General features: G+C 38.7%; 2 protein-coding genes across 3 annotated transcripts; one reads left to right on the forward strand and one right to left on the reverse strand.

Annotated features, from left to right (window-relative positions):
* Positions 1 to 2,879: 2,879 nt before the first annotated feature.
* LOC104156152 (actin, aortic smooth muscle) lies at positions 2,880 to 12,511 on the forward strand. Of its 2 annotated transcripts, XM_009704134.1 has the most exons (9): positions 2,880 to 2,921; positions 5,590 to 5,761; positions 7,401 to 7,529; positions 8,876 to 8,986; positions 9,484 to 9,568; positions 9,660 to 9,821; positions 10,078 to 10,269; positions 11,230 to 11,411; positions 12,212 to 12,511. In XM_009704134.1, exons 2-9 carry the CDS (start codon positions 5,633 to 5,635, stop codon positions 12,353 to 12,355), a joined length of 1,134 nt encoding a protein of 377 aa, XP_009702436.1. In that variant the 5' UTR covers positions 2,880 to 2,921; positions 5,590 to 5,632; the 3' UTR covers positions 12,356 to 12,511. The 2 variants fall into 2 exon arrangements, with proteins under 2 accessions (XP_009702436.1, XP_009702437.1); XM_009704135.1 differs by lacking the exons at positions 2,880 to 2,921; positions 7,401 to 7,529 and having other exon boundaries at positions 5,633 to 5,761.
* Positions 12,512 to 14,087: 1,576 nt separating this feature from the next.
* On the reverse strand, positions 14,088 to 26,312 carry STAMBPL1 (STAM binding protein-like 1). Its single transcript, XM_009704136.1, has 10 exons — positions 26,229 to 26,312; positions 25,101 to 25,318; positions 23,626 to 23,701; positions 22,103 to 22,198; positions 20,420 to 20,774; positions 19,716 to 19,840; positions 18,691 to 18,828; positions 17,681 to 17,793; positions 16,019 to 16,118; positions 14,088 to 14,390 (listed from the first exon to the last, which is right to left on the reverse strand). The coding sequence occupies exons 1-10, from the start codon at positions 26,310 to 26,312 to the stop codon at positions 14,334 to 14,336; spliced, it is 1,362 nt and encodes a 453-aa protein (XP_009702438.1). The 3' UTR covers positions 14,088 to 14,333.
* Positions 26,313 to 27,626: the final 1,314 nt, after the last annotated feature.

Below are 27,626 nucleotides of genomic sequence, written 5' to 3' on the forward strand. Positions count from 1 at the left end.
AGAGGAGGGTTCAGAGGTTTGTTCCCCAGCATTTAGGCTTGGTTCTGAGAAGACTTGTTCTGTTCTGTTCTGTTCTCATTAGGTTCTTATTCCCGACTCATGCCAAGTACATTCTCCTCTTCCCTCCTACCACTCTCGCAATGACTTATGTTGCTGAGAAGAAAGGTGTAACGTCATTTTTTTCCCATGTGCTTTTATCTGTAGTAATATCTGTGTGATCATAACTCCAGCATGGAATCACTGAAAAGAAAAGAAATACCTATATTCTATAATGGCCCTCAAGCAGGACTGACCTAATTTCCTTGCATAGTTCACCTGTTTGCCTTCCTTCCTTCCTGCCCTGGGACCTTCCATAACGTAACGCCCCAGAGACAAGCTGCCTGCTGAGTGCTGGCTCTCCATTGTGTGCTGGAGGCATGGTAGTGCAGCGTCTGCGGTTTTCCTGTGGTGTTCCTGTGTATCCATCACTACTGCTCAGTCAGCCTCTGGGCTTACCTCTCCCTTCTTGTCTGCATAGCCCTGTCTCTAACAAATATCCTTCATATGGTAGATCCCTACAAACAACTGATGTTTCCTCTTTATCGCCGTATCAACAACTGCATGCTCTGAATGATGCTCTGTGTCAGCTGTATCTTTTTCATGAGCACCCTGAAAGCTAGGATTCCCACATCTTTGGTGCCCGTGACAGGCAGGGTGATGTGTAATCCCCACCCAAATAACCATTCCTCATAGCAGCCAAAGGGCTGCTGCCACCATCATTGCCACCACCAGTAATTGTAGTATGCAGCAGGCTAAGACTTGTGATAAACCTTAGCAGAGATACGAAAGTGTCTGTGGTATCTGCACAGCCACTGCCTCCTACAATATCCACAGAGGCCTCTTGTAGAAAACTGTTGCCTGTATTTCTGGCTATGCTGAGGTGCAATGTGAATGGTGTACCAGTTCTACCGAAGGGTTGTTTACATGGCTCTGCAATCTCGTATGTGGTATATCCGCTATAGCATCATCACCAGTAAGCTTTTTTGGGAGTGTGAACCTCTTCTCATTAAGGTGAAGAGTTTGGGTTCTTTTGGATCTTTGTCCCAGTTTTGGTATTTCCAAGGAGAAGTAGTAGTAGATGATGCTTCTGAAAACCTTGGATTAGGTATCCCCCAATCTAGGAGGTAATTGATGTTTATCAAAATCAGACATGATACTGCAGTGAAGGGTTCTGCTGTGCGAAATTCTTCTTCTCCTTGACCTGAGTTCCCTGATCTAATACCATATATTCTATTCTATATGAGGTATATAATTTTTCTTAGCTATGTTTCTGAGTGTTGTTTGAAAACAAAGAAATTTGTTTTGGCTGTCCTTTGAGTGTCAGTTTGGAGATATGCAAAAAAGAATCTGTTTATATCCCCTGTTTCAGGTTGCTTATGTTGGTGGTGGGTTTTTTTGTGTGTGGGGGTTGGGTTTTGTTGTTTTTTTTTTTTAATATTTCTTGTCTTTTGCCCCGATGCTGGGAGTGAAATAGTAATAGCTTTTGCATAGCTCATGTTCCAACACTTGCTAGCTTCTGTTTGTGATCCTCAAAGGCAGTTACATTCCTTAAAAGTTCCTTTCCTTAAAAGTTAAATTCCTTTTGGTCTTCAGTCCCTAATTCTGCCTATCTGCTATCTATGCTAGTGGCCTAATCCTTAAATCTCCACATCAGAAGAACTCCCATTGTGGTTTTATGGGAGCTTTTCTTGCATTAAGACTACTTAATTAGGCAGCAAACACTCTGTAAGCAAACACATGATGGCCCTCCCCATTTTAACAAGATTCACAGAACAAAGATCTCGCTTGGATTCTTAAATCTTTATTGGGTTGTATGTGTAGAACAGTTTTGTAATGTTTTAGTATTGGAGTTTAGAGATGCTGATTTCTAGTCTTTAGTACAAACTTAATGACAGAATATTGTTGACTATGAAAGGGCTGCTTCTCTAGAGTCAGCCTGTCCAGAGAACAGCTGGCTGCAGCTGTAAAAATCCAGTCTTGTGCTGAAAATAACTTGTACAGTGAGAACCTTTGCTTTATTTGCTAAAAATATGTTCAACGGAAAAACTAGCTGGAGGTTAAAAAAATTCAACAACTTTAATATGAACAATTTGAGATGCGAGTTTACGACAGTCCAGACTTGTGGCCGTCAGTGGAGTAGCACTAGGGCGAAGTTGCCCCGCACGTCCTAGGGTTTTGAAAATAAGCTGACAGAGAAACCAAATGGATTCTAACCCGTCACAGTCCAGAGGGAATCATAACAATCTTTTAACAGTACCTGTGAACCCTGTGCAACAGCAGGTACTTTTTTCACTACCCTTAAGCCTATGGGCAATATTTAGCACACAAGCAAAATGCTAAGCTTTTAAAGAGACTTTGTAGCAAAATTCAGCAGAAATATTTTCATTGTTTTTGTCAAAATCTTTAATGAAAGCAAAGTGTTTCTTTAAAAATACCTTCCCTGTTATAAATGATTGCTCTTCCAATTTCTCCTTCTGCCTCTTGGATGTTACTATGGAGGCCTGGACCTCTCCTGTTTGGACACATGGTCCTCTTGCCAGAGAGTGTCTATTGTGGGCACGCTTTGTCTCTGTATTTTAGCAACTCTCCTGAAGTTTTAAAGTGTTTATCTTACACAGCTGAAAGTCTCCTCCTGTTTCATGAGCTCTACGCTGGAATGCAGTGGAAGAGACCCAGGGCCTTTGGCCACCCAGATTAGAGGTTTTTGTAGTAAGGTCCCTATATGGTTTTGTTAGAGACTTCAGCTCTGTCTCTGTCTGTCTCTGCTCCTTGTTTGGGAGGCTAGTGGGAGGAGAAGAGCTGAAGTGGCTATATAACCTCAGAGCTTTCAGATACAGAGTGCACCATCCCAGAGCAGCTGTCCCCAGCCAAGCGCTGTCAGGGTAAGTGGCACTGAACCAATACCATGATTTACAGATTGCTGGAGGACTTCAATTAAATAATGTCAAATGGAAGCTCATAAGGAGGATGTACTGCTGTACTGTAGTTTGCTTAAGCAAACTTACTTAGTAGAATTGAATTGATAAAAGATTTGTAATATCTATACTGGTTTGTCTTTATTTCATAGTACTTCTGAAAGGGAAAGAAAAGTTCTACCTGGTGATTTTGCTGATTCCACCAACACTCCAGCAATTGTATAAAGACACAGTCTGTGTAATGCCACAGCTGGAATTACAGTTATATTCATGTTTAAATGAACTCATATGACCTTGGGGTATTAGTCTGGGACAGAACAGAATTCCTGAAGGGGTATGTTGTAGCGTTTCTCAGCAGGTTTGCTTCAGTGCTGTTAACTCAGTGTAAGGTGACGTTTAGTGTTTTGGGGAATGTGACTGTAAAGAAGAACTGGAAGTGTGCAAATTAGCAGTGTCTAATAGGATACAATGAGAATGTGTGTGTATTCATCCTTGTCTCTATGTATATGAAACTACTATTCTGTAAAATGCCAAACATTTCATTAAGGAACAGGCTGCACACAGTATTTCTTGTGGGGCTGGAGTTCTCTTAATAGCTTGTTGTGGAGATTGGTGAGGTGATTGGTTATCTTCAGATGTAAAGTAGGTAGAAGAAAGAGGCTAAATACTGTATTAATTACTTGGGAGGAAAATTTCCTTTCTTCCACGGTACTGAGTGACATTTGCTGCTGTAAGATGTTGCCACTGCATGCCATAGCAGTCCTGAGCTGTAACTGCCTGGCAGGAGAGCACCCTGTCTGAAATCATTCAGCTTTGATTTTTCAACTTTTTGTGCTTTATTACTAAATATGGTTTTCATTTAGAGTCCACTAAGCTCAGAAATGTAGCCTTTCCTGCCCCTTTCTTTCCCCTCCCCCAAGTGATTTTTGGCATTGCATTAGCTGCATGGGTTTGAGCAAACCCCCTGACCTTGAACTCTGTTCCAAAAACAGACGGTTGAAAAGCCTATTTCCTAATTAGGAAATGGTTTGTCCAAACCAGTCCGTTCATTCATGTTAGATAACAATTGTACTCCATTCAGTAAATGTTTGAATATAAAGAGCCTGTTTTCCCAGGAGTTTAATAAATGCAAAAATTGCAACCTACTTTCCTTTCCCAATAATAACGATAAAATATCTGGAGTACATCAAGTTAGGATTTCCCCATCCTTGTCTTCTCCTGGGAGCTATGCCCATGCAGCCATGTGTCATGGCTGCCTGTCTGGGGAGAGACAGAGGATCTCAAATGAAGGATTTGGGAGAACTGTCCATGCTTGTTCCATCCGTTGTAGACGCTAAACAGATCGTGGGCTCCCTTGCTCATCGGCCATGGCTCTTACTGACCCCATTCCCACTTTGTCCTGCACTTCCAGTATTCCCATGGCAGAAGGTTTTGGAGGCTGCATGTAGAGCCAGCTGGTCTGTGGATGACAGCTGTCTGCTTTATTTGTTAACACATTGCAATTTGTTGAACTCTGCATGGAAGCCCAGGCTCAGAGCTAGCCAAGTGATTCCCTACCATGCTATAAATTGCAAGCACATAGTTCTTCTTGAGTCCTGGTATCCACTGCTTGTTTCTGTAATTGACTTTAATACAAAGCCCTCAAAGCCTTTTTATTATCCATATTACCTTCCTGTTGCCAGAGGAGGAAAACAGTTTCTTTTTGCTGAGACAAGGAGCCAACATAAATTACTCTGTTACTCTACAAATGAAGTTTATTAGCTGCTTTGAAATGATGACAAAGCATACGCTATGGCTTGTTTATAAAACACATACTGTCCCTGACTTCATTTTAAAGGCGGGTTATTTTTTCTGAGGGACTAGGGGAGGTCTGGAAAAAGCTTTTTGTTGGTTTTGGTTTTGTGTGTGTGTTTTTGTTTTTTTTTTTTTTTCTCCTTTTTAATTGGGAACATATCTTCTCTTTTAAAAGGTTAAATGTAAACTTAATTGCCCATCTTCACCCACTGGGCTAATATCTGCATCAGGAAAACACCCCTGGTATATGCATAGCATTTAATATGGTTAGTTTCTGGGAAGCCCAAGGCTGAATGGGGAAGACTGAAGTGCTCTTACCTTTGACAGCTTTCTGCATGTCAGGATTTTCTCAGGGTGATAGAAAAGTGGGGTAAGTTGTGCTGAATCCAATGCAAAGGGATCTTTGTTTTTACAGCTGTCAGTCCAGCATTCTCTTTTATCTCCCACTCACCCTCAGCCATGGATTTCTGTGACCGAATTTAGATAAACGTTTGCTGCTGCCTGATCTGTCTGCCTGTGCTGCAGGACTGGAAGTCTCCTCTGGAATCCTCTGGATAGTCTTTAGTGCATACAGCCCTCTGGTAGACGTGGCTGAAACATCTTGTGCTTTCAAAAGCAAGCCCATTCCCTCATATGGCACCGCAGACCTTGTGATTGCGAAACCAGTGCCATAGCTCTCTTTGCTGGTGCTGGTTGCTTTCATACAGCCATCTCTGTCTTCAGGGGTGGGTCTGCTACCCGAGTATGTGTTTTGGTTTTGGATTTTTGTTTGTTGGTGGGTTTTTTGTTTTTGTTTTGTTTTGTTTTGTTTTTTTTTAATTCTTTCCTGCTGATTTCATAGGGCCATTTTCTGTTTGGAGGGCCTGAAGACATTGACATAGAAGATGTGCGAGGAAGAGGACAGCACTGCCCTTGTTTGTGACAACGGGTCAGGGCTCTGTAAAGCTGGCTTCGCTGGGGATGATGCTCCAAGAGCAGTTTTCCCTTCCATTGTGGGTCGTCCCAGGCACCAGGTGATGAAATGTTTTGCTTATTCCATACTGGACTTGTAGAAGGCTTTGCCTGTGTTTGGGACTAGCCCAGCCCTGGGTGATCAGTGTAACACAGCATTTCCAGGCAAAATGGGTCCAGCAGTGCACTAGCCTTAGTCAAAGCAGGTCTCTTGCCTTGTGAGAGGAGTCCTTCTAAAATTTTTCATTCCCTTATATGCCCTCTTCTCCCTGTCCCTTAATTTTGGACTACCCAGAGAACTTGGTGAGCAAACATAGTTTAGAAAAACCTTAAAAGCCCAACACAGAAATATCTGGAAATTTTGACTGCCCTAAAAGCTGATGTTAAGTGATGTGTGGAAAACTGAAAGAGGAAGGAAAAGTTTTCAGTTTGCTTCCCATTAACCTTCCTGACTTTATTCATTTAGCTGTATCACAAATGGGCACCTGTCTAGGGTTGAGTTTCTTTAGCTGCAAGGTTTACATTTGAGTATATGATGCATTTCAGTCAATTTTAATAGTTTGCAAAATATGTATATTATCTGAGCTGTTAAATACAGAGTTTCTGAGCCAGACCATCATTAGCATGCACTAGAGCAGCTTGGCTAGGCCACGATGAACTAATCCTCTTAATTAGTAGATCCACCTAATTGCTTCTATGCCATATAAGGACCTGGTGAAATGGGAGGAGGTAAACTTGATGGTAAGGTGCAGCACTTTATATATGCAGCATTTAAGCTCTTCAGGGCAGAAGAAATATGTGCCTGATCGAGGCCTCTGAGCATTAACATAATTGAAAAAAAAATACTCAAATGCCAGCTTCTGTAGATAGTGTGAATAGTATTAATTGCTCAAAAGCAAGCCGTACAGTCACAGTGGAAAACTTTCTTTCCTGATCATGTATCATGGATAGCATTTGTGCCTAGAAGGAAGGATCATCCCATCATAAATTGCAAATCCAGCTTGCTTGTTTGTAAGACAAGGCAGTTAGAGATGCCAAGGTTTGGAGCGTGTAATGACTAAGTTCTGATGAGAGTATTATGCACTCAAAGCATCCTTCTATATACTATTTTTTTCCAGTATTTCTAACTTTAACATAGAGATTACTGTATATCCAGAGTAGTTTTGGACCATGGACCATTTCTACAGGATCCATGAAAATACCTAAAAAGAAGCCTGTACCAGTAGATTTAAATTGTCTGTCTCTAATGACAATATTATAGTGTTCAAAAAGAAGATTTAAAAATGTTGAAATTTAAGCTTTGGGAAATGTAAAGTGTTTATTGCTCTGTTTTGACCCTTAGATGGCACAACATCACTTTCTGCTTTTACTCCATTTTGGTATAGTTTAGCAGACAGTTCATGCCTAAATAATAATGAACACTAAAACAACCCTATTTTTCCACTTTATCTTGATGATTTTAACATTGTACTTGTGCTATTTACTTAAACTGTAGTATAAACATGAACTCCAGACGTTTAAGTGAACTAAAAGTTTAATTTTGGAAACTAAAAAGCAGTGAGTAATTCTCCAGTCATTAGTATTTGTAAAGTATTTTTTAACTGGTGTCACTGGCGACTGGATTTATTTCACAGCTAATGTTGTATCTACTTTGTGACATCTCTCCTTGAGAGACTAACTCCATATGTGTTATTTTTATAGGGTGTGATGGTTGGTATGGGTCAAAAAGACAGCTACGTAGGTGACGAGGCTCAAAGCAAGAGAGGAATCCTGACCTTGAAATACCCCATAGAACATGGTATCATTACAAACTGGGATGACATGGAGAAGGTATTTCAGCTTTGAAAAGTTGATGTGTATCACTGGTAAACAGAAATACTTGAACCAAATGTTTACAGAATACCCACTACATTTTAGATCAAAGTGCCATGCTATCAAGTATGGTTTGACAAGAAGGTTGTTAACAACACAGCTTAACTTGCATCTAACGCTGAAGTATCACTAGGACTACGTCAAAATATTTACTGGGAGTTCTTTTACTCCAGTGTGATCTATACATCTTTGCATTAGCAAAAGAGGGGAAGAAAAAAAAGAAAAAAAAAAAAGCAAGAAAAGGAATATCCTCAATTTGCTAGTAAAGAGATTGAATTTAAGCAGGTATCTGTTTCTGCAAAAATGCAAAGCATGGATGTGGTTTTGATGTGAAGGCCACTGTCTACAAACATACTTTTTAATGTTTGAAAGATTAGCAATATTGCAGTGCAGTGCATTCATTTCATAGCCAGTACTTGGATGAAAGGCTTCCAGAACAATGTTTACAGTTGTAGTCAGTGTGGTTGATATAATTTCTAAGATGATATTTCTGTTTAATGTTGTGCTATGGAAATACAGCTATTTGGAACAGTCGGGACATCACAACACGCTGCAAGTGTGTGGAGTCACGCAGGACTTACTCTCATAGTATTTTACATTTTACTTGGAAAGACAGCAAAATGTTTCAGATACCTAACTTATCAACATGTCTCTAATCACCATCAGCTTGAAAACAAGCTTGGAAAAAACATTTTGGACTTCAGGAAGTCTCTGGTGGTTTTACTTCTCATTGGTATATTAACCTCTTCATTGCAGTCCACTTGGCCTCAGATTTTTATAGCTGGTAGGAATGAGCCATGAGGAGGCGATAAACGCAAGTTGACTTTCAGCCTCGCAAACCATTTGCCTTCATTTCTTTTTATGAATTCTTGGGCTGACCTCTGCAAACCAAAAGATGAAACTGTTTTCAAGAGACCTGTTATCTGTTGAGCTCTACTGCATCATCTGCATATGTTCAGGTTGTTCTGGAACTGTTTAACTTTCAATCATTATTGAAATAACATTGCTGGAACTAAGTTTGTCCTGCTCTGTCTCTTCTACTGTAAGATTAACATATTTATTCTCATTAACTTATGTGTCCTTAAAAGAACTCATATATTACTAGCAGTGAAACCTGAGGATAGTGATTTTCTTTCTCCAGTTACTTTAGTAATCTCTATGAAGGCAATAAGAATAACTGCATAAGGAACATTACTAGCCTGTTTCTAGGGCTGTAAGCAGAGTGCTGGGGCACAATACCTATCGGGAAGTGATTCTGAGCTGCTGGTTGATTGTGCTTCTTTGGCTTCTCCCATTGTTCTCAGATCTGGCATCACTCTTTTTATAACGAGCTCCGTGTTGCACCTGAAGAACACCCAACTCTACTGACTGAAGCACCACTGAATCCCAAAGCCAATCGAGAGAAAATGACCCAGGTAAGCTCACACTAAAGCTCTGGAATGTTTCCAACTTTGTGAATTCAGCAATCGTTCCAGTTAGTCATGCTGTTCGGTAGTCTATGTCTCTTAGTTATGGAAGATGGAAAGTGCATAGTGACCACCTGTCATATTTGCATATTATTACATTTACTTTAGAAAGTCAGTGTATCTGCTTTGAATGTGAGTATTTCAGTCTGTCTAAGCTTTATGTCATCTTATGTTTTTATGCCCATTACAATACATACAATACATTTATGTCTATTACAAAATTATCTTTAATATGTGCATGTGTCTATATTCATATGTTATAGGCCAGATATAGGGAGATGTCTTATAGGACAAATCTTTTTGGATTTATATTTTGTATTTTCCTTCCTTGTTATTACCAACCATCAAGAAATACAAAAAACTTGACTTCTCCCTCTCTTTCACTATATTGCTTCAAGTAAGCTAAAAACCCTAGTATTAAGGCAATTATTTTAATTGCATTTCAGATTATGTTTGAGACTTTCAATGTGCCAGCCATGTATGTAGCTATTCAAGCCGTTCTGTCCCTCTATGCTTCTGGACGTACCACAGGTAGGCCTCTGGGGAACATGGCAGAGTCATTTGAATTAGTTAAGTGTGGTGATGTGCACCTAGGAATGAATTGTGTGTTATCTTCTCAAAGGGATTGTGCTTGACTCTGGGGATGGTGTCACCCACAATGTGCCAATTTATGAAGGCTACGCCTTGCCGCACGCCATCATGCGTCTGGACCTGGCTGGCCGTGACCTGACAGACTACCTCATGAAAATTCTGACAGAACGTGGTTACTCCTTTGTGACCACTGGTAAGGACATGCTGCTCACTGACGAGGAGGGTTGTTTAGCGCGCAATGTTTCTAGTGACCTTAGAAGGACTAGCAGTGGTTCGTGCAGTTGAATAGACACAAGAAGAAATCAAACAGGAAAGTCCCCTGCAAGACTGGCAGAGGATTTGTTTAAAAAATGGGGGGGTGGGGTGTGTTGGAGATTGAAAAGGAACAACCTGTCAACATGTCTGAGTCCTTCCTGAATGCCATTCTAAAGACTGAATCCTCTTGACAGCGGAGCGTGAAATTGTCCGTGACATCAAGGAGAAGCTGTGTTACGTGGCCCTGGACTTCGAAAATGAGATGGCCACTGCTGCCTCTTCCTCCTCTCTGGAAAAAAGCTATGAGCTTCCTGATGGTCAGGTGATTACCATTGGAAACGAACGCTTCCGCTGCCCAGAGACCCTCTTCCAGCCATCTTTCATTGGTAGGTTGAATGACTGTTCTGCCTTGGTAAACTACACATAAATACCCAGTCCCTATTTTCTTTTGATTGCGTCCCATTGCCAACTCACTTAGATGTATATATGAGTATGTCCGAGCACCCATAAGTAGTAATCCTTTAGAACAGCAGTATTAATGTGCTGGGAGGAGCTTCATGTCAAACAGTAAGGCAAAATGCTTTCCCAAAATAAACCCTGCATGTTTACTCCTGGCTTCTGGCATTAGGCCCATGCCATTTTGCATGTTGTGTGGTTGGCTACTACGAGAAGTATGGATGCAAAGCCACTTTTCTAAGTAGTGTGAGGATTGTTGTTTGAATGTGCTTGCAGGGAGGTAGTATGGGTGGGAAGCACTGCTTTTATTTTTCAGAAAGACTGCTCCAAATCCTGAATCCACGGTTCATCACATTTGCAGAGCAAAGACAATGCAATGCATGCTAATCAACAGCTTTGAAGGCAAACTTGCAACAAGGTCGCACAGAAATCCAGTTAGTTCTGCCAATTGGCAGAATTTTAGCTCAGAAGTAGATGAACTAGTTGCATACTTGGAGGTATTAGGACATATTTTGACCATTCTGTCTCTGAGCTGGTTCAATTTAAAAAGAAAAAAAAAAAAAAGAAAAAAAATTATTCCAAGACCATATAAGGAAATCTTAGGACATTTGAGATTCCACTAGGCTTTTGCAGGCAGACTTTACTATTCCACACCATCAGCTTTCTTTTTAAGGAGGAGTTGTGTGCATAAGGGGGAGAGAAGGGCCGTACACCAAGGAACTCCTAAGCAAATAGTTTAGGCAGCTGCAGAATGACTTTACAGATTTCCACAGCTCTGAAGACTGAAGCCTTCCAAAGAGACACTAAAGTTCCTCTTGTCAGTTCTGTGTTAACAATTTTAAGTCTCTGTATGGAGTTGCTTCCTCAGTGTTCTTCTGTAACTTCCCCAGGCATGGAGTCTGCTGGCATTCATGAAACCACTTACAACAGCATCATGAAGTGTGACATAGATATCAGAAAGGATCTTTATGCCAACAACGTGCTGTCTGGAGGCACTACAATGTACCCGGGTATTGCAGACAGGATGCAGAAGGAAATAACTGCTCTGGCTCCCAGCACTATGAAGATCAAGGTATGGTGCAATCATTTGTAGACTATTTGAGTTGGCATGTACAAAGTCCTCAAAAATCTAATGAAACATAGCAACACTTTACAAAGTAAGTGCTTTGTACATATTTTGAATCATGTCTGTACCTTCTAGCAAATAATCACCACCTGATAACTTTGCTGCTGGAAGAAGAGCGCCTTCTCTCCTCTCATTTCCTTGCTCATGGTGAATTCTGCAAACTGCCTCAACATGGCCAAAGAAGGATAGCAGGGACTCAGTAAAATAAATTTTCCTCTGGGGCTATATATGAGCTTCTTCAGCCCTTTTGGGCTGATGGAGATGGGAGAGAGGAAATGCTGGTTTTGTCCTTGACCTACAAGTTCAGAAAAGAAAGAGCCTTTGACAAGCCAATCTTTATTCTCCTGCTTCAAATCTTCTGTTCCTTGCTTTGCAAACATTTTATCATTTATACCAATAAGAGTGCTGATAGGTCACTCATTTTTCCAAGCCCCCCTGGACTATCTATATATGTTTCCAGAGCAATTATCTCCCCTTTTCTCACATGCAATCACAAATGCACAAATGCACTGCTCGTACTGGGCAGACTGACTCAGGCAGAGAAATTGAGGATTTAGGCTCAGACTTAAATAACAACTTTTTAACTTTACTGCTTGCAGCAATGGCTAACTGTAATGCCGGGGATGACACTAGCACATGGATACAGTGTGTTTGTTAAATCAAATATCACTGCTTTAATATTTTTGTATCACAAATGTATTTGATTCACTGTGCAGTTGTACTTCATGCTTTTATTTCTTAAACAGATCATTGCTCCTCCTGAACGTAAGTACTCCGTCTGGATTGGGGGCTCTATTCTTGCCTCCTTGTCTACTTTCCAGCAGATGTGGATCAGCAAACAGGAGTATGATGAAGCTGGCCCATCCATTGTTCACCGCAAATGCTTTTAAATTGTTTTATCTTTATATGTCTCCTTAGTGTATTACTGTGAATGTATTCAGGAAAATACATTCTTATAACTTCATTCCATAAATCCTTCATCGTAATGACTCTAATTAATTGGATACTATGTATTTTTTGAAATAAATTTAAAACATGCTATGAAATTGCTCCTCCTATTTAAAAAAATAAAAAACGACCCATGCATTTGTGGCGGTACTATTACAGCTGGTTTGACGCTCCATCTTGTGACATGAGTTTGTAACTACACTATATGGGGCTTCATAGAAAAAGTGGTCTCTTTTGGTCAATGATACCGATGCTAGAAAATGCTCACCTATCAGGCTGCACGTTGTCGAAGTTTAGCCTCAGTAAACATTTTAGTCTGCAAACAGAAGTAGTCTTGATTTTTCCAAAGTTCTGGGCAGTACCAAAGGAGCATAGCATCTGTTTGATATCAGGATGAGCATAAGCACTCTGCTTTGCATCTGTTCCATCTAGAAATAGTATCTATCCACATCACTTCTTGTTTCATAGCTCTCATGCTGGAAAAGCTAATTTTTTTACAGTGTGTGGCCCAGAGGTATACAATGTGTACCACAACAATACTGTGTGTTTTCTTTAAAGAAATGAAACCTGTTCCTTTGGGAGCATAGCTAAACACTAGTATTAGACTGAACATGACTTTCCTATCCTATGCCCTCAGGATGAGTGCAGCCTATTACTTTTATGTTGTGATTTCTGGCAAGGGCTAAAGGGTAATTAAGCTGGCTTAATACACTTTCTCTTCAGAACTTTTTTGGGGGGAGGGAGGAATCAAAGTAGATAAAATAATTTAGACAACTGATGTTCAACTAGAAGTATATGCATAGAAGCTGAAGTCAGTAATACTGTCTTAAGATTATGTATACGAATAAAGAATTCACTGAGACAGACGTGGAAAATGTGAGTTCTAAGGAACTTGCTGCAATCTGTGTTCATTAGAGTTCAGGTAAAGGATGCTATTTATTTTTGTTACCTATTTTCCTGTCTAAACTCAATAGTTTACCTCACGTGCTTGTTATTTGTTATCTTTCAAACTGTAAGCTCTTTGCAACAGCATCTGTTATTTACCATGTCTGCATAACCCCTGGGTTCCAGATCTTGTCCAGCTTCTGACTGTTAGCACATGTTCCAAACTTTATTGTACTAACCTTATTATTTAAAGTATAGGTCATCTAGATTCTTGGAACAGATACTAAATAAACTCTCATTAGAGCAAATAATTTTGTACGGTTCTTCCTTCTAACTCTATCTAGATCTTTTTACCTAACTCCAGATAGATCCAGGGAATCACTTTCAGGATAAGAACTTGATTTCAAATAAAAATTTCTACTAGAGGGTTGCTGGAGAAGACACATTTCTCTAAAGGACTCTGATGCATCTCTGCTATGCCAAGATGTGACAAGGGTCAGCTCTCAGGTAAAGGACTTGTGTTTTCCTAAATGTTTTCTGCTTAATAACTTAGCCGAAACTTGAGCTATATGAAATGGGAAAAAAGATTTAAAAAAAAAAAAGAAATCATCACCCAGACTGATGTATTTGACTCTACTACATGATGTAAATTCACTGAAGCAGTGAAGAGATGTACATAGCTGGAAGTCACAAAAAGCCAACCACTGTTAAAAACCTCTAATTCTCAGGAAGCAATTGATGCTAACAAGTAACAAAAGAAACATTACTTATTTCAACACAGTTACTGTTGTTTGAAGTTCATTTTATTGTTGTGTTTCATAGGTGAGGTTTGTTTACAGATTCAGGGGTAATGCCACTGAACTCCATCTTGACAAAGCAACAAAATAACTCCAAAACAGGCTAGAGCAATAAATATCAAACCATTCAATCTAAAATGTATAAATATAAAAGTTATTTCTGAAGATGTAGGAAAAACAGGAATCCATTTTTCTGTTTTGGCCATTTGGGTAGTAACATCACTATCGTCCATCTGTATCACCTCAGATCCAGCACGATTATCTTTATGTCTTTCCCGACCACATGGGTACATGGCTGCAGAAGAAGTCAACCCATTACTCATAGAAATCAGTTTCAGTAAAATAGCATATGAGCACTATCATTTCCTTTTAATTTTCTGAGCCTGCTTAATATACTATGCCCATCTATCCAACTTTGATTGTACCTATCACTGTACCTGGTCACAGGCAAACCTGACCGTCACAGGTATAGGATGCTGAATAAAGCAAGAACTACAACATGCAATCAGAAATAATTTTCTGAGGAGGATATTGCTTAGTGCTTGGTCTGTGAAACAGATTATAGTTCTGTGCTATCCTTTATGTATCACAGCACGGCATACCTGAAATGGAGAAGGAAGGTGCTGTGTGCTGCATTAGAACAGGTGCAGGGGGGACAGCAGCAAGTGTGAGCTCTGTTCTCTTCCTGCAGTGGCTTCAGATGTGTCTGCCCACATGATGGATTTTTTTTTTTTTTTAAGCATTTACGACTAAATTGTGTCTTCAGACACAGTCCTGACTAAGTTAACAGCTTGTATTGGGTCTGTAGAGAAGAGTTTTTACCAGAAACCAGATGCAGATTAGGATTGTCTCAGTCAGGTTTCATGAAGCTTCCTGTATTATCACCCCTGATATTTTTCCTCGGGGAAATGAGGCTGTGATCTTACCATTTTTGTTGGAAGAGCAGTGCATTTTCGGGATTGTACTTGGAAGGATATTTGTGTTTGATATGCAATACAAGCAGTGAGTCTAATGATTATAAATGAGCTCAAGTGGCCAGTAACTTTATTGACTAAGTCTATAAAGGACCACATCTGGAAGAAAAGTCTTAAAATTTTTCCATGTTGGACTACCTTCTCGTTATCCATACAGTCAATGATAAAAGAACAGAACAAAACAAAACAAAGAACCCCAACCTCTCCTTCTGAGGAGGAGTAATACCGACATTGGAAATTACTTCTTTGTTGTAGGACTCAATGTCTTTCACCATTACTTTTCTGCATTTGATCATTGAACTATATGAGATGCTCCGTATTTGAAGCAAGACCCAGTAAAAAAAAAAATTTTAATTATTCAAAGGTAAAGATTGTTGTCTTCCAGATAAGTGACATTTCTGATAATTCTGACTGGTTATACTGTTCAGCCATACATATAATATATTATGCTATTAAAACATCAAAAGATATGGTAGTTACTGAGAAAGGCTTATGAGAAGTCAGGGGAAAATTGTGGGCACTGAAGGAAAATGGGGCTTAATCTACTCAAAGCTGCACTTTTTAGCAGCTGGGATGTTCTGTTGGGACACTACAGTTGGGGAGATGAACTGAATTCTTTGTTTAACAACTGAAGAGCTCAGAAATAACTCGCATTTGAAACTGTTGCTTTTGTTTCTTCTGAAAGCAAGTAAAAGTAGTGACTGATGGTAACTGCTTCTGGTTAGCCACCATTTGAATGTCAGTGTGTAACACTCATCTCATGGCTGCTATTGATGGCTTAAGTAGAATCCTGATGTCTACCTTGGTCTGTGAAGTAAGGGTAATGAATTATTAAAATGGGGGAAAAATTATAAAGAAGTCTAATGTGAAGCACATAAAAATTTCTGCTTGCAGCAGAACCATGGGCAAGAATTTGAATAGTCAAAATCATGCTGGATTATATACTTACATTGAATAACCTAGGGTCCTTGGTATGTGGATGGAATCCCTTCTTTTTACAAGCAGAAACTTCGAGCATGCCAGCATTAGTAAGTCTGAAGATGCCAGTGCTGGAAAGCAAAAGATGAAACTCCTGTTACATACTGCTCCAAAAATACAAGTCCAAGGTTTCACATAAAAATTGCTTAGCTTAACAGAAGGACAACAGATTGGTACTCAGTAACCTTTGGTACACAGGAGCCAAGGCTGAGTTGGATTCTTAAAGGTACTTGAAATCAGGGGGAGTTTGTATTCCTGTAAAGGAAGAGATGATGAGGGGAAGGGGAGAAAGGAAAAAAAAGAAAAAAATCACAGTACTGGTGCTATTCGCATTAGGCTGGTTAGCCTACTGAGGGCCAAGGCTAGTTCATACAGAACAGATACAAACCAGAAACTTAGGTGTTCTGGATTGCATTTCACACACTAAACGCTAGAGGGGCAACTTAAAAGAGAACAGCCTTTAAGCTAGCTGTGTAAATGACTAGTGAGAGTACACCTCCTCTCCACTCTTTTAGGTAAAGTAATACAAAGCACTAGAAAATGCACTGCTGCATATGTATGATCTAACACTTTGGGTATTGAACAAAATGTAGGAAAACCCACCCTTCTGTAAAGAACATTACTACCTAATAACTACAGCACAGGATCTGATTAATAAATGTTACAGATGGGAGTAACTGGTTAGAGTTGGTTACAGGGTTAAACTATGAAAGAATTTTGAAATTTGAAAAGGTGTGCAGGCGTGCTGTGTGTTACAAAGCCTGGTGCTTGTGAATTTGCCACTCAATTTGTATTTACAGCTCTGCTACCTGAATGGCCCATATAGGAATTTAGACAATCAGAATGGGATTCATAGAAGTCATCTATAGAGGCCAAAGGCCAGAAAGAAAGGCTGAAGAAATGCACAGTCTAAACAGTGGCATTTTAGCCCTGGGGTCTTGAAATGCCAAGCCCACCAAAGCAGAATCACAAAATTATTGAAGTTGGAAGGAGCCCCTGAAGGTTGTCTAGTCTAACCCCCCTGCTCCAGCAGAATTGCCTTGAGCAGGATGCCCAGGACCATGTCTAGTCAGGTTTTTAATATCTCCAAGAATGTAGATTTCACACCATCTCTAGGCAACCTGTTCTGTTATAAACCTTCATATTGTTATGAAGTTCCAGGTTTTTCCAGATACATATTGTTTGTATTTTATGAAATACAAAATAGAACCTTATTATCAAAAAAGTGATCTTTATTCCTCTACTCCCCAAACTGCAATTTTCATATCCTCCCAGAGAAATATGTCTAACCGCTCCACTTCTTTCATCAGACAGCATGATGGTAGGTCTGTGGTAGGGCACTGGCAATGAGGTCTCCAGAAGAACAGCTCCTGTCATTACTACTTGGTTGAGCACAGTATAAAAATAAAATTTAAAAGCCGGGGCTGGGAACGGAGGAGAGAGAAGCCAGGAATAATACTGTGCCTAGAGACTGACTGGAATTCAAGTCTAAACAACTTAAAGGGAACAAACTTGCAATACAATATTTTTTGCCCTTCATCCCAGTTGACATCTGCTATTTGCATTTGATCAAATTTTAGGATAAGGAGCAGGGGAAAATATCTAAATATGACTTAGAAAAATCAGAACTCACTCATTATGCTTTGGTGAGCAAACAATTGCAATGGCCTCTGGCAACATTAGCTGATAAGAACAATGAGTATGAAGATCAACACTGGATAAGAATGCAGTTTGTGTTGGATGTGTCTACAAAAAGAAAGGGAAAACGCAACATCATGAAATATTTCTTACAAATCAAATTGACATACATTTAAGAAGGGACAATAATTTGTAACAAGTGAAAGCATCAGTACTTCCCCAGGTTGGTTTCTTAAGTTCCTATTAATGCAGATTCTACATTGTTAGGGTGGCTTTTCAGTACGAGGTTTATGGAGGCACATTCACAACCAGATATACAAGCAATTTTCTGATCATGGGGGGAAAAAGTGGAATGAAGAAGCACAAGACAAAGGGAAATGACTTGATTGTCCAAAATCCCTAAGAGTGAATTTAATATAAAGTAAGTTTAAACAGTACCCTCCCCCCCAATTCTGAATGCAGTAGAAAAATAAATGGTATTAGAAAGTAATAAAATACCCCTGAATCGACATAAACAAAATTGCACTGGCAAAAGCAGGCCCATTTTGTCAACAGGATGCCCCAACTGCATTAAGAAATACTCATATGTGGAGAATCATAGAACGGTTTTGTTGGAAGGGACCTTAAAGATCACCTAGTTCCAACCCCCCTGCCATGGGGCAGGGACACCTTTCACTAGACCAGGTTGCTCAAAGCCCTGTCCACCTTGGCCTTAAACACTTCCAGGGATGGGGCATCCACAACTTCTCTAGGCAACCTCTTCCAGTGCCTCACCGCCCTCACAGTGAAGAATTTCTTCCTTATATCTAATCTAAATCTACCCTCTTCCAGTTTAACATTAGGGCTCATTTACATCACTACAATTAGAATTAAGTGAGCAAATTAATTTGGATTATTCCAGTTATTTCTTTAGTTTGTTATTTCTAGTTTGTGGTTTGTTTTTTTTTTTTCCACATAGTATGCTGAGCCAATATAGAAGAACCAGAATCTATCAGTCATACATACATGGATCCAGCCCAAAGTGAGGAGATCATATTGATCCTGAATACCAAATAATTCTTCCACGTTCTCCATGTCGCAGTAGTCTGGTCCTGCAGATTGCTTTGGAACTATTACATGGGTAATAGTAAATTCATTATGTGTCTGTAAAACAAACATTGATTTAGAGTGGGACAAATGAACTAATGAATAAATGCTAAATCAGAATCTGAAAGATGTCAGCCTATCAGCTAAAACAAACAGTATAGCTCCACTGAAACTGGTGCAGCTATACTGACTTACTGCACCTGAAAATATACCTTGGCTTTTTAGCATGAAATCATATAGGGAGGTATTAGTAACAACATAAGATTGTCAGATTTAAATGTTTGCAGAGACCAGTGTGAAAAGGATGTCCTAGAAAAAAATTAAAAACATGAAAAAAAGAAGTCTGAGAATACTACAATTATTTTCTGTGAAACTTGGAACATCACTACTCTTGCTGTTCTTTCTCTTTATAGAATTCAAATGCATTTGGACATCTTTAAAATTCTTTGTATACCAGCATCAGCCATGACATCTTTTCCTGCTCTGAAAGGACGTTAGGTGTTATCTAGGTCAAATGAAAAAAACAGCCTGAAAATCAGATGTTCTACAGCTTGATGGGGGGATTTTCTTCTTCTTTTTCATTGTGCCATTATGAATTTGATGACTCCAGTAGATTCTAACAGTCTTTATATTTCATTGTCCTGTAACTAAACCTCCCTTACCTTAGATGAATGGCAGAGAAAGTACTCGAAAAAGCCTGTATTGTACAGCATGCTGAAAAACTTGCTATGCTTTATAATGACAGCAGTGTGACTTTGATCAAGTGTTCCTTCAAAAAGGCAAGCCCACACTGCTGGAGTGACCACTCAGGTTATAATATGAAGTTAATTGCATTAAAGACTAATTGTTTAGATCGGCTTTTGCTCTGAAATTGATGCATTACAGGAAAATACAGCACTATCAAATATGCCTTTCCCCATACAAATGTGAGGGTTAAACTGTACCAGTTTTCCACAGAGAATTCCACATGTCTCTATTCCTCTTACTGTATTTGCCTCTGCTAGCAGCAGAAATTTGTGACAGAGATCCCTGGGCAAAATGACGCCTCTGAGTGCTTCAGCCAATTGAGCTAATAAAAAACAAACAGATGAAAAAAGAGAGAGAGATAAAAAGGCATTTGCAGCTTACACAGCAAAGTTCCCTAAAATAAGGAAATATACGCAGTTACAGGAAATTATTAAAAGTGAAAGAATTATATTTACCACATCACAGATTTCTAGTGAGAATCAACCTACAGCACAAGCACTTCACCCTAAATCAAGGTCACCAGTCCATGAGATATGCTCACTAGCCTCCCTCTGAGGTGACAGTGAGCTGATACCATTTCCCAGTCCAGGGCTTTCCAGGGTGAAGCACCACAGGTTCTACTTCTGTTCCCTTGAAGTCCATGGCAAGATTCAGACGTCATTCCACAGGAACACTAAGGCTTAATCTCTAGGTCCATCTATTGGTACTCAACTGGAAAATGTGAAATTGTGCAACTAATCTCCTCTCTTAAAATGAAGAAACTATATGGAATTGTTGCGTGTATATCAACTTGTTCATGCTTATTTCACTATGGTCATTCTCATGGTGAATAAATACATATGCATATGCAAAACGTGCAAAGAAGCAGATAAAATAAAAAAATAAAAATCCCTGCACTTACTCTGAACAGCACTTAAAGTAGCCGCTGGCTTTAAGACCCGGTTTACTGGAGGCGAATGTCCAGTGCAGCCCGATGTGCCGCTCCTCTCTTTTTTCTCAAGCAGTGCAGCAGATAAGGAACTGTTCTCTGCTACAGAAATACAAGATAGCATACTTCCATCTGTCTGTTCAGACATAACCATGCTCTCTTTGATTTTCTGATCTCGAGCTAGCTCTTGCTTCTTAAGCTGATCCTCAAAGAATTGAAACTGCTCTGATTCAAGCTGCTGTTGCCGCATATGTGCAATTCGTTTCTTCTCTGCCTCTATTAGCTTTTGATGCTCTAGTTTCTTCAGAAATTCAGGTTTACATTTGTTCTGAAACATATGCAAAATAGTGACATTCTCAGAACACAAAAAATGAAGAGAAGTAAATTAATTGTTTAATAAAACCAAACTCTGTCATTAAAGTCTTTTGGAACCTGTCTGCTGAACTGGCGAATGCAACTGTATCCCCAAAAGAAGTATGATATGGAAGGAAATACAGAAAGTAACAAATGCCTAACACAAAGCTTCCAATCTGCATACCTGTGGTGCTTTGTGTTCTTACTTCAGTAGTGATAGCACTTGCACCATTTATCCATTGTAATAAAGTCATTAAGAAAAGACTTTTCAGAATAGTGATGGTGAAGAGACTAGATACAAGCCTAAGCCCTTACAATTTTCAATGCAACAAGAGATCCATGAGCACATGGGTTTTCTGGGTAGAGTTCACAATTCATTTTGTCATCTGGTTTTGTTGCTTGTCACTGCTGTTTGGATAGGTTTGTAGACCTTCTCCTGCTACTTCTTTCCCCAACTTTCCCTGGATTGCTTAACCTGGCTTTGGTGCATAGCCTCCCCAGCCTCAGACACGTTAGGTGCATTCTCCCCTTTGGTCTATACCCCCTTGCCCCCAAGGCACCTGCTGTTCCACCAACTGCAAGGGAAGCTTTAGGTTTCAACAGCCCTTCCTGCTCCCTGGTAAAGGAGAGCAACAAGCATCTCCAGAAGCAAATTAAAAAAACAGAGGAAAGTAATTTCTTAAGGTGTCATGAACAAAATCAAGCAGGAAAGAAAGCCTCAAACTAATTGGTAACAGGTGTGGCGGTTGCGTTTGTTTTGGTTTTTTTCTTCTTAATTCTCTAGATCCATTTCAAGGGAAGGAAAGAAAAGGTGTTTTTCTCGGATGCTCTAAGACAAGCTTTTAAAATTACAGGTCCTGATTTCAGTGACTTCAATACACAAAATGCAAGCATTTACAGTTACTTAAAAAAAAATAAATTTAAAGAGGATCAATTCAAACTTGAGCACATTCAGAGCCAAGAGACTTTTTCCACATACTGATGTAAGAGTCTGAACAGTATCCTGTTTATAGCACAAAATTGGAGCATACCTGAGACTATACAAATATTCAGACTGTTTCAGATATTCAGACTGTTATTACATAAATATCACAGCACAGCATGTTTATTTCCAAGCACACACTTGCATTACTTATTTTCAAATGACCAACCAATTAGATTCTGAAAAGTGAAGTCATTCTAAGCAACCTGTGAAATGATTATGTTCTTGTAGAACTGGCATTTTACTGCTTAATTTTTAAGAAGATTCATATGACAGAAAAAACATTCATACCAAAGGTTTAAGAACCATATAAAACTTACTTTGTTTTGCATGTATTCTTGATATTCTAAGTTATATTTTTTTAAAAGATCTCTCTTCAATTCATCTGTCCGTGGAAATGCAACCTCTTTCAATTTCTTTGGGATAGGGGAGAAAGACAGAGAAGTTTACTTTTCACTTTTTAAAAGAACCACCTAGAAAACAAACTCAGCTGTAATACAGATTTCAAAAAATACAGAACAAAGAAAAAAGTACTGCTCTTCTCCCAGGGAAAAAAGCACACACTAAAGCATCAGTTTATGAAATTTCTATAGTACACTGATTTCAATAAAGCTACATTAATTTATGTCAGTGAAAGGTGTGACATGAGTACTTATCTCAAGGAAAGATTAGTCCTTTTTCTAGCAATCTGTTATCTCTGTTTTGTTTAATAGGTGTGTGATGACTAACATTTTTGTTGTAGGTGTAATTTATTAAAAAAGCTAAGTCCAACTTTCAGTGTTTCATGTATGATTATCACATTTTTCTCTGGGACTCCCTGGACAGAAATATGACTGAATATGCCCATTTCCAGGTGGGAAAAAAAATAATAAATGTTTATTTGCAGAGATAGCTTCCTGTGTAGGCCCGGCAGACAAAACAATTTTGTTTTGTAAAACAAAAACAATGTCCAATGTTTTCTACTGATGAAGAAGCTACTACAAAATAATTTAGAGGCTGTAGGCAAGGGGGGGAAAGAGACCATGTGGTTAATCCTACAGGGTGCCATAGGAGGAGCATATGTTAGATGCCCTTTCTCAATGTGGATGCTTTCCTAGATTGTAGGCCACAGTCAAAAATTTAGCATAAAGCATTTTGCCTTTGAATATAACATTATTCAGCTTTAATGGTAGACAAAGCATGCAAATATGGCAGCATGAAGCAAGACACACTTTTGTTTATTCTAGTAAGTCTCATTAGGCAATTCCAGATGTTTTAAGCTCAGTGTAAGGCTGTCTTTGAAATTTCTTTACGGGGTGGGGCGGGGGAAACAACCCACAACTGTTTTGCATACAAGTGGAGGAAAAAAAAAATCTCGTAAAAACTAAGCAAATACATATTTAGTAATAAATAAAGCAAAAATATACTTTGATTATTTAGGAGGGTAAGCAAATAATGCACAGACACCACTAATGCCACGTATCTCTCCCTCTGTTTGCAAGAGTCAGTCTGGAACATTAGCCACTCACATAATTGACACTAGAATCAAACTCTAAGTACTATTTAAATTAGTGAATTTTTATATGTAAACTTTCAGAAGTAGATGTACCTAGGTCTCCAATAGTCTACCAACTTATTCAGAGACCATTCTTGTTCACCTTTTAGAACAGTAATTTCATTTCCGGTAATGATCAAGTGAATAAACAAAAATAAAACATGAATGACTAGTGCAGAAAGGTATCAGAAATTCAAGCTGTGGTGGCTGTTGTGGGCTATGTGTATACTGGGGGAAGAGGAATGCTAGGAAAGAACAGACAGATTCTGGAGGAAAGATTTCTTAAAGGCCAGGAAACCATACCCCTACCTTAATAATATCTTGTTTTTCTGGTACTGCACATTGGTTATAGTCTCGGTGACTAGGCAGCTTTTCTACAAACAACCTAGAAAATTAAACATGCATGTGTTTGCCTCAGTAGCCAGAGGAATACCCACAGTAACTTTTATGTTAGCAGAAAAATCAGTTTAGTTTCACGTAACTGTTAAACACTGAATTCCAGATGACTTGGAGCAGGTTTCTACACATTTGTTTAAAATAACACTTAAATTCTTGTATAGACTTGTATGGGACACATAGGGTAATGACAGGAGATTATTTTCCATGTCTGAATATATTTTGTTTTTCATTAGTAGTGCGTTGGATTAAAAAAAGGACTAAATAGCAGCCAGCACCTAAAAACAGCCCTTAAAAGCACCCTCCACCCTAGCTAGTGTTAATAAATCCTATTTCTACTGTCTTTATCTGTCCTTAGCTGAAATGCTGAATCTTAAATGGGAAGTCTAGAATGCAGCACTAGCTACCATTAAAGCAGTTATTTTTACCAGACCAAGCTGCACAGCTAACTGCAGTATTACTAACCTATGCAGACATCACAATTATGACAACACTCAGCTGCAAAGAGTTTGGAATACACAGCTGCTATAATTCTTTCAGTGATTTGTGCAACGTTCCCCTCCAGACCCTCTTTTTATAGTGATACATACTTTTAAAATTAAGTGGAATAAGAAAGATTTGGTCTAATTTTCAGCGTATGAGAAAAATAAGGGGGGGTAGTAGGTGTCCTATTATAAAAATTTTAAAATATGCATATTAAAAAAACCCCCAACTTTCAGAAGTAAGAAAACAAACCAATCAATCCTACAGCAAAACTAGCTACTTAAAAAGTTTAAATCTGCCACTAATATATTTTTCATCTGGCTATTTTGAGAGTTATAATGAAAGCTATCCAGATATGGGGTTTTTGGGTGGGAAGGATAATCATGCAATGAACACATATTGTGGATTTTGCACTCACTCCTGTAAGAAGCAATAAATTATACTTAATTCTTTTGGGGAAGAAAAGTAAAAAGAGCCAAAAAGCCTTTTTTTTTTTTTTAATGTTTCTTAAGTGCTGTGCAATACTACCATCTTTAAGATTGGCAGAAGCTCAGAAATCTTATCTAAACATTGCTTTTTAAGCCATGCACTATATTTAATCAACATGCTGATAGATATAGAACAATCTGTGGGAAACAGTGCTCATAGTACAGTAAACTTCAACCTCTGTATACTAGGTTAGTTCATGCCTGGCAGTCAATAGATGGATAGGACTACTATACTAACAGTTGAGATGAAATTACAACAAAGCCTGTGGTTAGAGTAAAGATCTCCAGAGATCAAAGCTATTCTGCAAGAAAACACTAAACATTTCTCTCCTAATCTAAAGGGGTGCTCCGTTTTCACTCGTTTCATTTCAGTTCACTTAGAATTCTAAGTTGTAGTGACTGCAAATTATTTCTTACGTTATGAACTTATTATAAAAAACAAAAGCATTCTCCAGGTTTCCCTCCTCCATATATACTGATGCCATTCGCTCCATCTCTACTCCAGATCGAAAGTAACGACGTGGAGTGATATCTTCATTGATTGTGATATTGCTGCCAAGTTTGCTTAAGGCACGTACTCTCTCTTCTGGGGTCACAGAGATATCTGTATGGTCAGGAATAGCTACTAGCTTTTTCTGAAAAAGAACAGAGAGATTAGCAAAGAGAACCAGATACTATGTTTCACTTTCAGTAACTGATCTCATTCACGAAATTCAAGGGAAATCTTCAGCTTTTTTCTCAAATGGGCATTGGTTTCCCCATCACTAGCCACAGTTGAAACATTCCAGTGTGTTTCTCAGTTGCAAATAAATTGTGATTGCAATTACAAACAAGAAGTGATCTTATCGCCCTTTCCAAATCTTCATACTACAAAAAAATTCCAGGAAAAAAATTAAGATAAAATTAAGTAATCCCTTGTCAAAGCAACACAAAGTGTATCCGCTTTACAATCTCCCACACATGAAATTCTATAAGGTTCTGCCTTAAGTTGTTGAAATAATTTGGCGGAGGGCCTGAATACTCAGCCTCCTATTACATGATGTATAGGCTCCGACTGCTGGGTATAGTTCAGCTAACAAAGAGCAATAAGTTCCCCTGGTCAGTCAACAGTTCACTTCAAATGTTTATTTCCAGTTTCAAATGAGGCAGCTAAAGCCCAAGAAATTAGAACTAACTCTACTGAAGAAGAAGCACAGCTGCTTATTACAATCATTACCTTCCTGTTAAGTGACTAAATAATTGGCTACTGCAAGTTGTTTCCTCTTTGATGAAAGTTTCGTCTTACTTTTATTCTTTCTATTCAAAATGTTCACTTCAAATTCTTAAAAACCTGATCACTGAAACAAGCTAAAACCCCATAAATCACACATATAGAAATGAAATAAATTCCAACAAAACCATCAGGCAGAATGTGTGAGGAACTGGCAACAAGCAGGAAGAGACCCTTGTAGCTGACAGCCAACACTGCTAAACAGCTCTCTTGAATTGTTTCCTATTTGAGAAAGAGGGTGCTAAGCCATTAAAGCATTAGTTTGTAATACATACCAATGAGCTAACACTGAATGGTTGTTCCATGCTGTTCTCTGTCTGCAAACCAAGGAGATCACTCTTTTCCTCCAAAGTCTCCATCTGACTGCAAAGGGCAGTATCTCTCCAGGCTCAATATTTGCAGCCAGCTGTCTCAGGGTTTATTAGCCCAAGGGAAACTTGAACATAGAGACATTGATTGTGGTTGTGTGCTGGAAAAAAATATGAAAAGTCATTCAGATTAGAAATACATTCAAATGTCACGTAAGTTTGCATGTCTGCACCCACTCATTACTTCAGTATCACAGTACTTATGTATTTAATAATCTAAAATTTACTAGGCATCTAGAATTTAAAATGGGAATGTGCGGGGGCTCACAGGACAGTTATGGACTAACTGACTGTTCTAATGTTATTACAGTGGATTAGAACACAATATAACAAATTATTTTTACAATTTTTACAGCAACTTCAGAAAACCCCAACTTTCAAGCATACCTGAAAAACCAAGGTCAAAGACTACTCACAGAATCTGTGTTTCCTTGAGCATATGTTTTGACAAACATATTTATAAACAGTGTGAGTCTGGCATCTTTTTTCCTGCTAGGTCTATAATTAAAAATAAAACTTAGCACACAAACTCATCTCAGTAATATAAAGCAGACAAAATATTTCAAGCACCACGTGTACCACCTGCACAGCTTGCTGACTTCAACAACACTCAAAATGCAACGAACTCTGATGAATTAACTGATAGTAATTTCTTCTTGCACAGCTCTGAACAGCTCTGAACAAGCAAAGACAAATATTTAGACATATTGTGGTCATCAGCAAAAAAAACCCCAACAAACCCCTAAAAGGGAAATGAATTATTTAAATTACACTGGAAATAAGAAAATGAAGCTCCTAATGTGATTTTTCACTTCTGTGCACTCAATCTAAACAGATTCGATCCTCAATGTTGAAAGCACTTTACATATTGCAATAAATATGCTTTATGTAAAAGCATAAAGAGTGGGTTCAGCAAAGTATTTTCTCAGCACACATCTCTCTAGAGGCCAGAGGACTCTGGGTTAGAGAAAAACAACCCTAATGTGTTTTTAGCTGGCTGCGTTTCTCAAGTATTGGTTTCTGTATTTGGGTCTTCCTCATTTTTTTCCCCAAATTATCAGTATCTATTAGATCTGTATTAATATTAACAATTAGTGCAAGTAATACAGCAGACATTAAATTAATCTAGTAATACACTTTCTTTAAAATAATCAGAATCATCCTGTTTTACTTGTAAAAACACTTACTGGTATACTCAGTCCCACCTTATCAATTCAGTCTTACTCTGCTTTAATGTATGACCTCCCAACCTCAATGAACATGTTTTTGCTTGACTTTATACCCATGTTTTCCATTTTCAAGATT

This window comes from Cariama cristata, unplaced genomic scaffold, assembly GCF_000690535.1.
Source record: "Cariama cristata isolate BGI_N322 unplaced genomic scaffold, ASM69053v1 scaffold41707, whole genome shotgun sequence".
Taxonomy (NCBI): domain Eukaryota; kingdom Metazoa; phylum Chordata; class Aves; order Cariamiformes; family Cariamidae; genus Cariama; species Cariama cristata.

Coding starts and splice junctions, on each gene's coding strand:
- LOC104156152 (XM_009704134.1), top strand. CDS start 5,633: ATGTGCGAGGAAGAGGACAGCACTGCCCTTGTTTGTGACAACGGGTCA. Junction 7,530..8,875: donor ACTGGGATGACATGGAGAAG/GTATTTCAGCTT, acceptor CATTGTTCTCAG/ATCTGGCATCACTCTTTTTA. Junction 11,412..12,211: donor CCAGCACTATGAAGATCAAG/GTATGGTGCAAT, acceptor TTTCTTAAACAG/ATCATTGCTCCTCCTGAACG.
- STAMBPL1 (XM_009704136.1), bottom strand. CDS start 26,312: ATGGAGACTTTGGAGGAAAAGAGTGATCTCCTTGGTTTGCAGACAGAG. Junction 25,319..26,228: donor CATTCAGTGTTAGCTCATTG/GTATGTATTACA, acceptor GTTCTTTTTCAG/AAAAAGCTAGTAGCTATTCC. Junction 23,702..25,100: donor TTTTATAATAAGTTCATAAC/GTAAGAAATAAT, acceptor TTAATTTTCTAG/GTTGTTTGTAGAAAAGCTGC.